The sequence below is a fragment of the Elephas maximus genome, chromosome 19 (assembly GCF_024166365.1).
Source record: "Elephas maximus indicus isolate mEleMax1 chromosome 19, mEleMax1 primary haplotype, whole genome shotgun sequence".
Lineage (NCBI taxonomy): Eukaryota > Metazoa > Chordata > Mammalia > Proboscidea > Elephantidae > Elephas > Elephas maximus.
Genome location: NC_064837.1, coordinates 25273946 through 25287635, shown reverse-complemented (window position 1 = coordinate 25287635; position 13690 = coordinate 25273946). Strand labels below are relative to the sequence as shown.

The window sequence follows — 13690 nt, the reverse complement described above, 5'->3', positions numbered from 1 at the left end:
TACACTGGCAGATGAGCCCTGCTTGTAGAAATCTTTTTTATTACCCCGATTACTTGTACAGTTTGGGCAGAAAGTGATACTTTCAGGTGATTCAAAACAGAATAGTTTGTTTCTGTATCAACAAGAAAATCTATGCGATTATTCCCCACCTTTGGAAACCCTGGTGGCATAGTGGTTAAGTGCTACGGCTGCTAACCAAAAGATCAGCAGTTCGAATCCACCAGGTGCTCCTTGGAAACTCTCTGGGGCAGTTCTACCCTGCCCTATAGGGTCACTATGAGTTGGAATAGACTTGACGGCAGTGGTTTTTGGTTTAGTGTAACCAGGGGCTCGGTGGATGAAGGTTGGAGGTGGGCGGATGCCCCTGGTCCTCGTCAGTCTGAATCTTCAGGCTGGGCAGATGGAAGCATCTCAGGGACAGCTGGACTTCTGCTGAGTTTCAGGTTTGGACATTCCTTCTACCAGGGCCCCTCCTATTTACAATAAGCACACTGATTTCGATCTAGTGGAGGGAGTTTTCTTGACAATGCCCGGGGCAGTTGTTACTTCTGATGGTTGTGTTGGCCTGGTTTGAGAGGCCCCCAAACCAGAGCAGCCAAGAAGAAAGCTGCTTGCTGTTAGAATACTAGGTTTCTTTCTTTTCTTGGACCTGGTCTCTGTTGGTATACACTTTAAAAGCTGTTTTTACTAATTGTGCTAGGCTCGTACCTAGAGTCCTGTCAGCTTCTTGTAACTTTTTTCTAGTGTCTGGTGCACTTTGCCCAATAAATACCATGTTTATTATTTTTGAGTTCTCTGGATTTTATGGGTCCACATCTGTACCTTGTTGGAATGCGGCAAAAACTCTTTCAAGGAAGGTAGACGGATCCTCAGTTGGTCCTTGACAGACCTCATAGGCCTTATTTAAATTTGTTTTGGAGCACCTCATTTTAACATTGTAATAAGACAAGTCTGAAAATGGTTGAGCCTAGCGTTTCCCAGAGAATTATTAGGGTCTCACCTAGGCTTAGAAGAAAAAAGGTATTGCTAAATCAGGAGCTTGCCAAATAGGGTTGTTGGCTGGTGAAGGGGCTCTACTTCTTCCCTGGCTTTTCCTGAGACTGATCTCTGCTCCTCTGGGCTCAAAGGAATATCCAAGAGTGCCTGACAATCAGCCTAGGTAGGGCGGTGGGTAGCTAAGATGGAAGTAAAAAGATCTGCATATGTTTTAGGTCCTTTCCACAAGGGGGAGATTGTTTTCTCCTATTGAACAAATCAGATGTAGAGAATGGAGTCTGTACCCAGGCTAATCCTGGAGTTCTATTTTCCTCCTACCAGGTAGTAACCTGTCTTAGTGGACACCCTGTTGCCTGTTGCCCTGTTTCAGGTAAGGAAGTCCCTCATCCAAAAGGCAAACCACTTTGCATGTGCCTCAGTCAAACCATTTCTGAGGGTGGGGCTGACTTGGAGGAAGAGGGACAAATTGTCTTCCCCTGGGGAATCAAAGACCTTTTGTCTCTTTACCTCAGTAGAAACCATAATCTCATATTGCTTTTGAACGTTTTTGTTGTTATACAAGGACATAAAGGCATCAACATACATTTTCTCATCTCATTTTCGTTAACGAGTGCAAAACAAATCTAACTGGAAAACAGTATTACAATTTAGGGAACATATTTGAGGCTAACATTCCCAATCAGCCAATTATAATGAGACCACACAATGTTGCAGAAAAACTTCATCCTCTTTTTGATAGGATCATAATAACAACAACAACAAAAGCCTAATTAGTTAGGATGCATTCTAGAAGGCTGCACTTTGGTATATCTTGTGCGTTCCCCATACCTGAGCCCAGATCAAAACCAGAAAGCAGAAAAACCAGGACCTAGGCTAAAACCAGAAAAACCAGGAGTGCTAGAACCACAATGGCCAAAGTGAAGCACAGGCTTCTTATAACCGGAGCAGTATAACCTTCAACTACCAATTCTGACAGAATCGGTAGTTCTCTTGGGCTAGTACCGGCATGACCCTCAACCACCCAGATGTGACAGAAAGGGCAGTTCTCTTGGGCTTGTACTGGCATGACCCTCAACCACTCAGATTCTGACAGAAAGGGTAGTTCTCTAGGGTTTGCCCATGTCTCCTAAATCATTCACCCCATCAGAAGCCCTTAGGTACTTATGACATCATTCACACAGTACTCAGGAGATTAGGATCCTTATCCAGAGCCTGTTTCTCAATCTCAAAAAAAAAAAAAAAGAGTCATCATGGCTCTAGGAGCAGCTCTAGCCATGAAGGTCGGTTCTGCCGTCACCTCCCAGAGAAATTAGCTGGTGCGTACTGAGGGGAAGTGGTCATGCCCAGTGGCCAAAGGTGCTCCCAGGAGCCTGGCAGCCTAAGTTAGAAGCACAATAAAGGTCCTATCTGGGTCACCAGAATTTGTAACTTGATGGGAATGGGTCCTGCCCGATGTGATCCCTCAATTGAGTCAATTGAGAGACACGAGGCCTTTGAGAAAGTGGACTTTATTGCAAGCCAGTCAAGCAAGGAGTTCGGAGACTAAGTCTCAAATCAAGCTCTCCAAGGTTGGAAATTTCAGGGCTATTTTAGTGTTCCGGGTAGGGAAATTTTGCATAATTCATGAAGTTTCTGGAAATAGGCAGGCAATTTCAGGAACTAATTGACATGTAAGGGGGTGCATCTATATGATGGATGGGGGGTATGACACATGAAGTTTACCTAAGGCCAGGTTTGGGGCTCATGTCCGAATGGAGGGGCAGGTGATTGGTGAGTAGTGAAGCAGCCTTGAGTAGAGAAGCAATAAGGTAACTTTGTGTTGTTACACAGAAATGTCTTATCAGGAACTCACAGGTGGGGGTGCTGGGTACTGGGTACTGGGAGGAGGGTGAACAGCTTAACCCTATTGGTTACATTCCAGGAGGGGGGAACAATTTAACCCTGTCAGTTACACCATGATTAACTTATAAAAATAATACTCTTAATAGTGAAAGACCTGATAGAAGTTAATTACAAGCATAACGTAAAGGCCAAATAAAATCAGTTAAAACAAACTTTAGAGAAAAATATATCTAAATATAATCATTAACCTTATCTTCAAAGAGCTTCAGATATAATACATTACATAATAATTTTGAGACAATATCATATGGTCAGGATGTACCAATATACCAAGATTATCAAGTCTCTAAATACTTGAATAGTAATTAAAACAAACAAACAAACAAAATTTTATAGGTAGATGATGTGAATTCCCTAGTCAAAGTATTGTCTTTGAAGATGCTAGATTAAAAGAAAAATAAAGTTGCAATCAAATTAGCATTTAAAAAAATAATAAAATTATGACATAATATTATGCATTTGCTGTCTAATCTTAGGCAAAAACGTAAGAGGAAACACTAACAGATAAATTTTAACCCAAAGAGAATCACACACTTCTCTTGATTTTGACAACACATCTTGATTTTGACAACACATTCCATGTAACCTAAAACATATTAAATAAACATTTTGAACACTTTTCCTTTATAAACATTTGGGTGGCTTCCCATGAAGTTTCAGAGTTGTTGGGAGTTTATTACAGGACACTGAGAAACAGTACTTAATTTATTTAACCAAAGATCTTAAAGGTAAAAACCTTAGCTTTTTTTTTTCTTTCTCAAGCCATGTGGCTTGGTTTTCGATTCAGGAATCCGATTCTAATGAGAGACCGAACTTTTGTCTTTGAGGCAGATTGAGCAGAAAATAAATTAGCCCTTCAATTCAAAGAAAAGTTTGTTATTTTAACAGCAAGAAGCCCAATTATTTGTTATGTGCTGTTTGACGTTAAGTCTCCAAAAAATCTCACAAAGTAAACCATTAAACTTCAGACAGGTAAAATTTTGACCATATCAAATAATTTTTTGAAAAAGTAAACCTCTTAAATGATGTCTTGCTGCATATCTCTTATAGTGCATCCCTTTAAATGGCAAAAATGAACACACTCATTAGCAGACTTAGAACTCACACACATATATATATTCTTTCCCTTGTGGCATAAAAAGCAAAAGTATAAACTCAAATTATGGTGAGTATCTATTAACTCAATTTAACATCAGGAAGTTACCTAAAAGTCTCTTGGGAACTGTTTTGAATCTGTATACCACAAAACATAACTGCAGTTGAAATAAAGTTTGTTTAAATATTCTAAGTTTTCATTCAACTTTTACTATTTTCCATATTTTTCCCAATCTAATTTTAGCCCTTAAAGATTTTATCCGCTGGTTTTGGGAATCACAGAGCTTCTGCTCAGCTGACCAATTCATTGATATGGATATAACGTCTGGTTATATTCACCTCTGGTTAGGGTTGGAAACATTTTCCCAGGCCATTTCAGGTGTGTCTCATTGTGATTTCTATATTTTAGCTTCTTAAAGATCCTCTACAATAGACAGAACTTGTTTACAGTCCTTTTAGGATTGGAATCCACCCAATTTCTGATAACTATAGCAAAGCAGCAATTTTTTCTTATTTTCTTTTTGTCTTAAAAGGGCCTCCACCTAGTTGAAAAGGGTCTTTCAAAAGCTTCCCTGGAGCTATATGACCTTGGAGACTCATGTACTTTGGCCATGTTATCAGGAGGGATCAGTCCCTAGAGAAGGACATCGTGCTTGGTAAAGTAGATGGTCAGCAAAAAAGAGGAAGACCCTTTACAAGACGGGTTGACACAGTAGCTGCAACAATGGGCTTAAGCATAGCAATGATTGTCAGGCTGGTGAGTGGTGTTTTGTTCTGCTGTGCATAGGGTCGCTATGAGTCAGAATTGACTTGATGGCACCTAACAACAACAAAACTTGTTGTCAGAGCCTCAGATGGAGGAATATTAGACCTTTTGACAAAACCTGAGCATCAAGTAAAACTTCCCCAAAGAGGAAAAGACAACACAAATGAAAGTTCATTTTCCCAAAGTGATCACAGAAACTCCAAATGACTTCTAGTGTACTCGGTTTGTAGCGTTTTTAAACAGGAACCCCAAACCAGTGCCTTGGTGTGCTTATCAAAGATGTTAAGCTCTAAGGTTCAAGCTTTTTGTTTCTTCTTTTTGAACTTAACGCATTCTGCTGGCTAGAGACCTAGTGTCTTATTTTAGACCTTAACTATACTAGGTCCTCTGATCTGGAAAGTACTTCAAAGTAGCTACTAATGATTCTACCATTGTGATTCTTTACTGAGAAACTATATCAAAAAACAGGCATGGAGCTACCACTTCTCCCTGAGAATATAATAAAACAGCTCAGGAGCTGTCCCAACTCCCTGCAAATTTGGCAAAACTGGTCAGGAGCTGCCACCTCCCCTTGTTTGGTTAAACAGCACTATTCCCCAGGTTTTCTCTGAGTCACAAAAAGAACCCTAATGAAGAACGTTGCAGGGTTCACACAGTGTGGTCTAACCACGCGCACCTTGGTTGCTGGAGTTTTCTTGCGGGTGGCAGGCAGCCTACCACTCTAGCCTGTCTTGAGACCAACTTATCTTGTCATAAGAGTCTTTAAAGCTTGTGATGAGTGCCAGCAGCCACCATAATGGTTTTTACTGGTTCACAAATGTCTGAATTTTTGTGGCTTATAGTGGCTCAGAGCTCTTTGAAAATAGAATTACCTCTTTAACGTCTCAAAAGCCCAAATCCAGACCTAAACTGCAGTTTACCAAAAGAGTTAATAAATAATACTCTTAACCAAATGATCAAGGAAAAATCTAAGAAAAATCTCTTTAGTCAAACAACTGGTTTTTCAAACAAATATGCCAAACAAAACTTAAGACATGAGAAAGAGAACAAAAAAGAATAAGCAAAGGTTCGTTTTCCCAGAGTACTCACCCTGTCAGTGAGTGCTCTGTGAGCAGTGATAGGACCTCTTTGCTAGCTTCTGTTCTGCAGTTCAAGTCTCCTTGAGGTCGACTGGATTCGTGGCTTCAGAATGCTTAACGACTATGCCATTAACTGTTGTTGTAGGGTAAAAAACATCACAAAGTTTAGTAAAGCAAAAGAAAGTTTTATTCGGCATGTATTCAAAAAAGGCAAAAGTGGGAAATTGGACAAGCACGCGCTGCCAGAGCCATGTCTGCCTAAATCCGAGGAAATTACAGAGCAGTCAAAAGTGGGAAAACGGACAAGGTGCTGCTAGAGCCATGTCTGCCCGAGTTGGGGGAAATTTACAGAGTCATCAGTATATATTAACGTTACAGATGGGCAAAACCATTGAAAGCTTCTCCTTTTCACAAATTGGCTAGAAACTAAGATCCTACATTTTGAATTGTCTTTCTTAACAATCATTGGTACACGTTTCAGTAATGATAGTCAGGAGTGTCCTCATTGGTCCAACAAATCTTATTCACTAAGTGCTAATAATAAAAGATAAGAATGGAAAGTATGTGGGTCATTTGTGCTGTTTTATGATCTGTTTATGGGAAAGATTCCCTAAAAGATGTTTTCCAAGATTGTCCTAGCCATCGTCTTTGTACCTCAAAGCCCGGTTGCTTTGTCCTTGTGAATCCAGCTCTGGGTGGACTTGAACCTCCAACTTTCAGTTAGCAGCCAAGCACGTAGTTAACCTACATGGCTCAAGCTGCCACTAATAATTAGCTGTGTGATATTGGGCATGTCCCTTAGGCTTTTTAAGACTTAGTGTTTCTATGTGTAAAATGGCTACAATCAGACTCCACACCCCCTGGGTGGTGGTAGTGATTCCGGGAGTATAGACAGGGGTAATGCCCAGGCATACAGACTCTTTCAAGCAGTGCCATTTTTTTCTGAACTCTGTAACTGAGTATACTCAGGGGCATGGTCACATAGCATAAGGAAGTTGTCATCTAGAAATTTCAGTATTGTTGATGTGGTCAGACACTTTTGAACATACATGAACCAAATATGATTAGGTTTTGGGGGGGCAAGGCCACTGAGAGGAAGAAAAGATTACTGGTGTTGGGAGTGACCACTTCCTCTCCCCGACTCCCATCCTCATCCCTCCACTGTAAGCCATCATCTCCTAGCATTCTACCTTTCTCTCTCTCTCAGACTCACTTCCTCTTGCTCCTACCCCTTGAATATCTGCTAAATTGCTTTGGTTTCTATTTCTTTGTGAAGTCCCTCCACTGTGCACAGGATTGCCTGGCAGGTGAAAAGCAGCAGTAGCCCCAGAGGCACAGAAAGATGGTTTTCAGAAGTGCCCAGCCTCCTTACCTGAACCTGGTGAGTCCTGGGTTTGCGGGCATGGGGTGGTGCTAGCCTGTCAGGCTGCTGCCACATCTAGGGGAAGGAGCTCTGGGTCTCTGAGGAAGCAAATATTGGGTGGCAGGAGGTAGTGGAGGGGGGCATCCCAAAGAGAACACAAGGGTAGAAATGCCAGATGGGGCAATCCTGACACAATGTCTTTTCCATGCAGGTCTCCCCAGTGCATTTCAGGGACTAAGGGATGATAAGCATCAGGATTCTTGCATTTTGGTTTGAAAAATGTTTACTCAGCTCCTTCTGGGTGTCTGTCCTGTCTTAGGTGCTGGGGGGAGACAGGCATACATAATAACCAAAAGGGCGATGGATTGTATGAAAGGGGAAGGAAGCAGGGCTCTAGGAGTGATAACAACCCAGCACTTACTTTGGAGAAGGCCTCCCTTGGTTCAAGTCCTGGTTCAGCCATTTACTAGTTGAGTGATCTCAGGCAAGTTACTTTCACCACTCTGTTCCTCAGCTTCCTCTTCTGTAAAATGGGGATGATTCTTGAGCCCACCTCTCAGGGCTGGGATAAGGGTTACACAAGGTAGTATATCTGGAGTGCCCAGGACAGTGCCTGACACACAGTCAGTGCGTCGTAAGTGCAGTAGGAAGCTGGGGGCAACAGGGAAGACCTCCTGAGGCGGTGTCTACCGCCTGAGGGGTGAGTTGGTGTTAACATGACAAGGCAGGTCAAGGGCATTTGTGGAGTGGGCAGTGTTGGGAGAGGAGTGGGGGCTGTCCCTGCAGGGTGGGAGACAAAGGGCAACATCTGCCCCATTTTGTCATGTGTGTTTGTCTGCAGGTGGCCTTGCTTAAACACTATGAGGCTTATTATCCCCATTTCATACATGGGAAAGCTGAGACTCAGAAAGACTGAGGTCACTTGCCAAATATCCAAAGATGGTAAGTGGCACAGAAGGAAGGTGCCTTGATTTACCTCCAGAGAGAGGAATAATGGAGAATGGAGGGAAGCAGCAGCTCCAGGCCCAGGAGGCTTCTGTGGTCACTGTGTCCTGGGCTGGGCTCTGTGATAGGAGCCTCTCCTGGCCTTGACAGAGAGCTTCCTGAGGGGCTGGAGCGGTGTGCTAACAGAGCCGTTCCTGGGCTGGGGGAGGGAGGAGGGGCAGAGGGGCAGTAGGACAGAGCTGAGGGAAGGGAAGCTGCTAGGGCCTTATATTCGAGCCCAGGTCAGCAGAGACCCCTGTCTGTCCTGGCCTGTTTCCTCTCAGCTGTTGCTGTTGCTGGTGCCCCCTCAGCCAAACTGTGGAGGCTCCTGGCATGAGACCTGCATGGAGGGGCTGGGAGACCTGGGACAGGACCTGTCTGCACCTCAGGTTCAGAGCACACCACCTTGGGCAGGTTATGCCTCTCTGGTTCTTCTCAGACAGTATCCCAATGCTCCCCCAGCCTCTGACATTTTATTATTCTGGTGACTAGTTTTTGCTTTCCATCCCTTGGCTCAAATGCCAAGATTTTCAAGCCAGAAGGAAAATACTCCTGTGGGTAAAAAAAACCAGAAAGTTAAACCAGAGACTTGGGGGTCCAGACAAGAAAAGGCCAATGACCTTTCCCTCCCCTCGTGTGGCTGTAGGCTCCCTTAGTCTGGGTGAGCTGAGCCTTACCAAAGTGATCTCCTGACCTTTGGCAGTCAGAGCCACACTTCCTTCAAAATGCTGACTTGTGTGAGATGGTCATGTGGCCCCACTGTTCTGCTGAGAAGTTACTAGAAGATGAGAGCCTGGCTTGGGAATCTCGCCACCCATTCCTCACCCACGTCTTGGCCTGACTCCTCAGAGATCCAGGAGGGAAGCTGGAGCCACAGTCAGGGTAGTGCTGGCTATTTGGCTCAGGAAGTACTTGGTGAGTTAGGACAGGGATGTGTGGGGATTGAAAACATGAATTCTGGGGTGTAAATTCCAGCTCTATTGCTGAGCAGCTGTGTGACTTTGGGCAAGCCGCTGAAACTTTCTGTGCCTCAGCTTCCTCATCTGTAAGATGTCAATAATAATGCTTGGGGTTGTGGTGAGGGTAGAGCAGATAACACTGAGCATGGGAGACTGGCCTCCATAAGGCTCTCAGTGCCTCTAAGGTAGGAGAGCCCTGTGGCTGAAAGCGTCACTCTGCCCTCTGTGGGCCTCCCCGCTGTCAGCGCTGAAGTGGGTGTCTTCTGCTGACATAGTCTCTGGCCTGTAGGACTTGCCTCTGCTATATGGACTTATTGAGGGGAAGAAAAAAAATCCAGCCTCCAGGCTCAGCCAGGAACAGAGAGCAAGTTCTGCCCCAGCAGAGAGATTGTCGGTCCTAATGCACACAGCTGTTATTGTCAAGGCCAGCTGGAGCCAGGAGCTTTCCACATGGCATCTTGTCTAATCACCTTGAGAACACTGCCAGGCCATTTTTATCTTGCTGTTCTGTGGAGGGAACTGGGCCCAGGGAGGTTAAGTGACTTGTCCAACATCAGAGTTACTAACCCAGGGAGCTGGGAGATGGGCCCAGGCATGTGGGTCCATAAATCCAGTACATAAATCCATCCTCTGGTATCACACGGATCTATGGTTCCTGTGGCTCCCTCACTGATACACATGGTTCCAAGTTCCACAGGGAAAAAAACATGTCCTGTGAAGTGTCCTTCTCCCTGGCTTTTCCTCCTGCCAGTTCTTCAATACCCCTTCTTATTAGTGTACCATTGCAGCTGAGGAAATAGAAGATTTTACCAAGTTCTGCAGTCTGAAATTGATCAAACATGCAATCAAGATGCAGTGATAATTACTGGTGGTTGGAATGCAAAAGTTGGACACAAAGAAGAAGGATCGGTAGTTGGAAAATATGGCCTAGGTGATAGAAATGACGCTGGAGATCAAATGATAGAATTTTGCAAGACCAACGACTTCTTTGCAAATAGCTTTTTTCAATAACATAAACAGCAATTATACATGTGGACCTCACCAGATGGTATACACAGGAATTAAATTGGCTACATCTGTGGAAAGAGACAACGGAGAAGCTCAATATCATCAGTTAGAATAAGGCCAGGGGCTGACCGTGGAACAGACCATCAATTGCTCATATGCAAGTTCAAATTGAAGGTGAAAAAATTAGAGCAAGTCTCTGAGAGCCAAAATATGACTGAATATATCCCACTGAATTTAGAGAGCATCTCAAGAACAGATTTGATGCAATGAACACTAATATCCAAAGGCCAGATGAATTGTGGAATGACATCAAGGATATCATACTTGAAGAAAGCAAAAAATCATTAAAAAGACAGGAAAGAAAGAAAAGATCAAAATGGATGTAGGAAGAGACGCTGTAACTTGCCCTTGAACATAGAGTAGCTGAAACGAAGGGAAGGAATGATGAAGTAAAAGAGCTGAACAGAAGATTTCAAAAGGCAGCTGGAGAAAACAAAGTAAAGTATTATAATGAAATGTGCGAAGATCTGGAGTTAGAAAACAAAAAGGAAAGAACAAATCCAGCATTTCTCAAGCTTAAAGAGCTGAAGAAAAAATTCAAGCCTCAAGTTGCACCATCGAAGGATTCTACAGGGGACATTTTGAACTACATGGAAAGTATCAAAAGATGTAGGAAGGAATACACGGAGTCACTGTACCAAAAAGAATTGGTGTATGTTCAACGATTTTAGGAGGTAGCATATAATCAAGAATCAATTGTATTGAAGGAAGAAGTTCAAGCCTCATTGAAGACATTGGCAAAAAAACAAGGCTCCAGGAATTGACATAAGACCAATTGAGATGGTACAACAAACTGCTGCAGCGCTGGAAGTGCTCACTCTTCTATGCCAAGAAATTTGGAAGACAGCTTCCTGGCCAACCGACAGGAAAGGATCTTTATTTGTGCCCCTTCCAGAGAAAGGTGATTCAATAGAATACAGAAATTATAGAATGATATCATTAATATCACACACAAAAATATTTTGCTGAAGATCATTCAAAAACAGTTGCAACGGTACATCAACAGGGAACCCCCAGAACTTGGAGCCAAATTCATAAAAGCACGTGGAACAAGGGACATTATCGCTGAAACAGAGAATACCAGAAAGATGTTTACCTGTGTTTCATTGACTTTGAAAGACATTTGACTGTGTGGATCATAAAAAATTATGGATAACACTGCGAAGAATGGGAATTCCAGAACACTTAATTGTGCTTATGAGTAACCTGTACTTAGACCAAGAGCTAGTTGTTAGAATAGGGCAAGGGGACACTACGTGGTTTAGTCAGGAGAGGTGTGCGCCAGGGTTGTCTCCTTTTACCATATTCGTTCAATCTGTATGCTGAACAATTAATCCCAGAAGCTGGGCTATATGAAGAAGAATGGGGCATCAGGATTGGTGGAAAACTCATTAGCAACCTGTGACATGCAGATGACACAACCTTCCTTGCTGAAAGTGACTAGGACTTGAAGCACTTAATGATGAAGATCAAGGACTACACTCTTCATTATGGATTACACCTCAACATAAAGAAAACAAAAATTCTCACAACTGGACCAAGAAGCAGAGAAAATTTTGAGGTTTGTCATTTTACTTGAATCCACAGTGGACACCCATGGAAGCCAAATGGAAGCAGCAGTCAAAAAATCAAAGGACACATTACATTGGGCAAATCTGCTGCAAAAGATCTCTTTTAAATTATTCAAAAGCAAAGATGTCACTTTGAGGACTAAGGTGTGCCTGACTCAAACCTTGGTGTTTTCAGTCACTTCATATACATGTGAAAGGTGGACAATAAATAAGGAAGATTGAAGAAGAATTGATGTCTTTGAATTAAAGTATTGGCAAAGAACATTGAAATATGCTATGGGCTGCCAGGAGAATGAAGGATTCTGTCTTACAGAACTACAGCCAGAACGTTTCTTAGAAGCAAGGATGATAAGGCTTCATCTCGTGTACTTTGGACATGTTATCAAGAGAGACTAGCCCCTGAAAGGGGGCATCACACTTGGTAGAGGGTCAGCGAAAAAGAGAAAGACCCTCAATGAGATGAATTGACATGCTGGCTGCAAGTATGGGCTCAAGCATGACAATGATTGTGAGGATGGCACAGGACCGGGCAGTGTTCTGTTGTGCATAGGGTTGCTATAAGTCGGAAGTGACTTGACAGCACGTAGACAACAACATTGCTGTTGTAACAAATTATCACAAATTTGGTGGCTTTAAACAACACAAATTTATTCTCTTACAGTTGTGGAGGTCAGAGTCCTAAAACAAAGGTGTTGACCAGGCTGTGTTCCTTCTGGAGGCTCTAGGGGAAAATCTATTTCCTGGTCTTTTCTATTTCTAGAGGCTGCCTGCATTCCTTGGCTTATGTCTCCTTCCTCCATTTTCAAAAACAGCAGCAGCCTCTTGCTTCTGTCATCATTCTACTACTGACACCAAGCCCCCAAGCTTCCCTGCTTTAAGGACCCTGTGATCACATTGGGCCCACCTGGATAATCCAGGATAATCTTCCCATCTCAAAATCCTTAATTTAATCACTTCTGCAAAGTCCCTTTTACCACGTAAAGTAGCATATTCATAGATTCTGGGCATTAGGGTGCAGACGCCTTTGGGGTAGTCATTATTCAGGTGACCATACCCTTCTCGCAGTCAACTAGTGTTATCAGATTCTTATGAATTCTCCTAGAGATATTTTATCCATAAATAGTATTGTTGTTGTTAGGTGCTGTTCAGTCAGTTTTGACTCATAGCAACCGCACGTACAACAAAACAAAACACTGCCTGCCTGTGCCATCCTCACAGTCATTGCTACATTTGAGCCCCGTGTTGCAGTCACCGTGTCAATTCATCTCATTGAGGGTCTTCTTCTCTTTCACCGATCCTCAACTTTACCAAGCATGATGTCCTTTTCCACGGACTGGTTCCTCCTGATAACATGTCCAAAGTAAGTGAGATGAAGTCTCTCCATCTTCCTTTCTAAGGGTCATTCTGGCTGTACTTCTTCCAAGACAGATTTGTTCCTTCTTCTGGCAGTCCATAGTATATTCAGTATTCTTCCACAACTCCGTAATTCAAAGGCCTGAATTCTGCTTAGATTTTCCTTATTCAGGGTCCCATTTCACAATGCATAGAAGGACTAAAAATACCATGGCTTGGGTCAGGTGCACTTTAGCCCTCAAAGTGACGTCTTTGCTTTTTAACACTTTTAAAGAAGTCCTTTGCAGTAGATTTGTCCAATACAATACGTTGTTTGATTTTTTAACTGCTGCTTCTATGGCACTGATTGTGGATCCAAGTAAACTGAAAACCTTGATGACTTCAAAATTTTCTGTTTATTATGATGTTGCTTCTTGGTCTACTTGGTCCATTTTTGTTTTCTTCACGTTGAGGTGCAATCCGTACTGAAGGCTGTAGTCTTTGATCTTCATCAGTAAGTGCTGATGTCATTCGCATGTCATAAAAAATGGGTGGGGAGACTACATGTGTGCATA

The 13690-nt window shown here is 42.9% G+C and overlaps 1 protein-coding gene across 8 annotated transcripts in view; it reads left to right on the top strand.

The window, feature by feature from the left end:
* LOC126063056 (galectin-9B-like) overlaps window positions 1–13690 on the top strand; it is a 28749-nt gene that overhangs the window by 2554 nt on the left and 12505 nt on the right. For 2 of the 8 annotated variants that reach the window (XM_049861181.1, XM_049861183.1), the window contains exons 2-4: window positions 1318–1366; window positions 4527–4750; window positions 7115–7219. In XM_049861181.1, coding sequence (XP_049717138.1) covers window positions 7181–7219 — 39 coding nt within the window. In that variant the 5' untranslated portion in view covers window positions 1318–1366; window positions 4527–4750; window positions 7115–7180. Of the gene's footprint in view, window positions 1–422; window positions 444–1317; window positions 1367–4526; window positions 4751–7114; window positions 7220–8074; window positions 8144–13690 lie in introns of those variants that run through there. The other 6 variants (XM_049861177.1, XM_049861178.1, XM_049861182.1 and 3 more) reach the window with 4 other exon arrangements.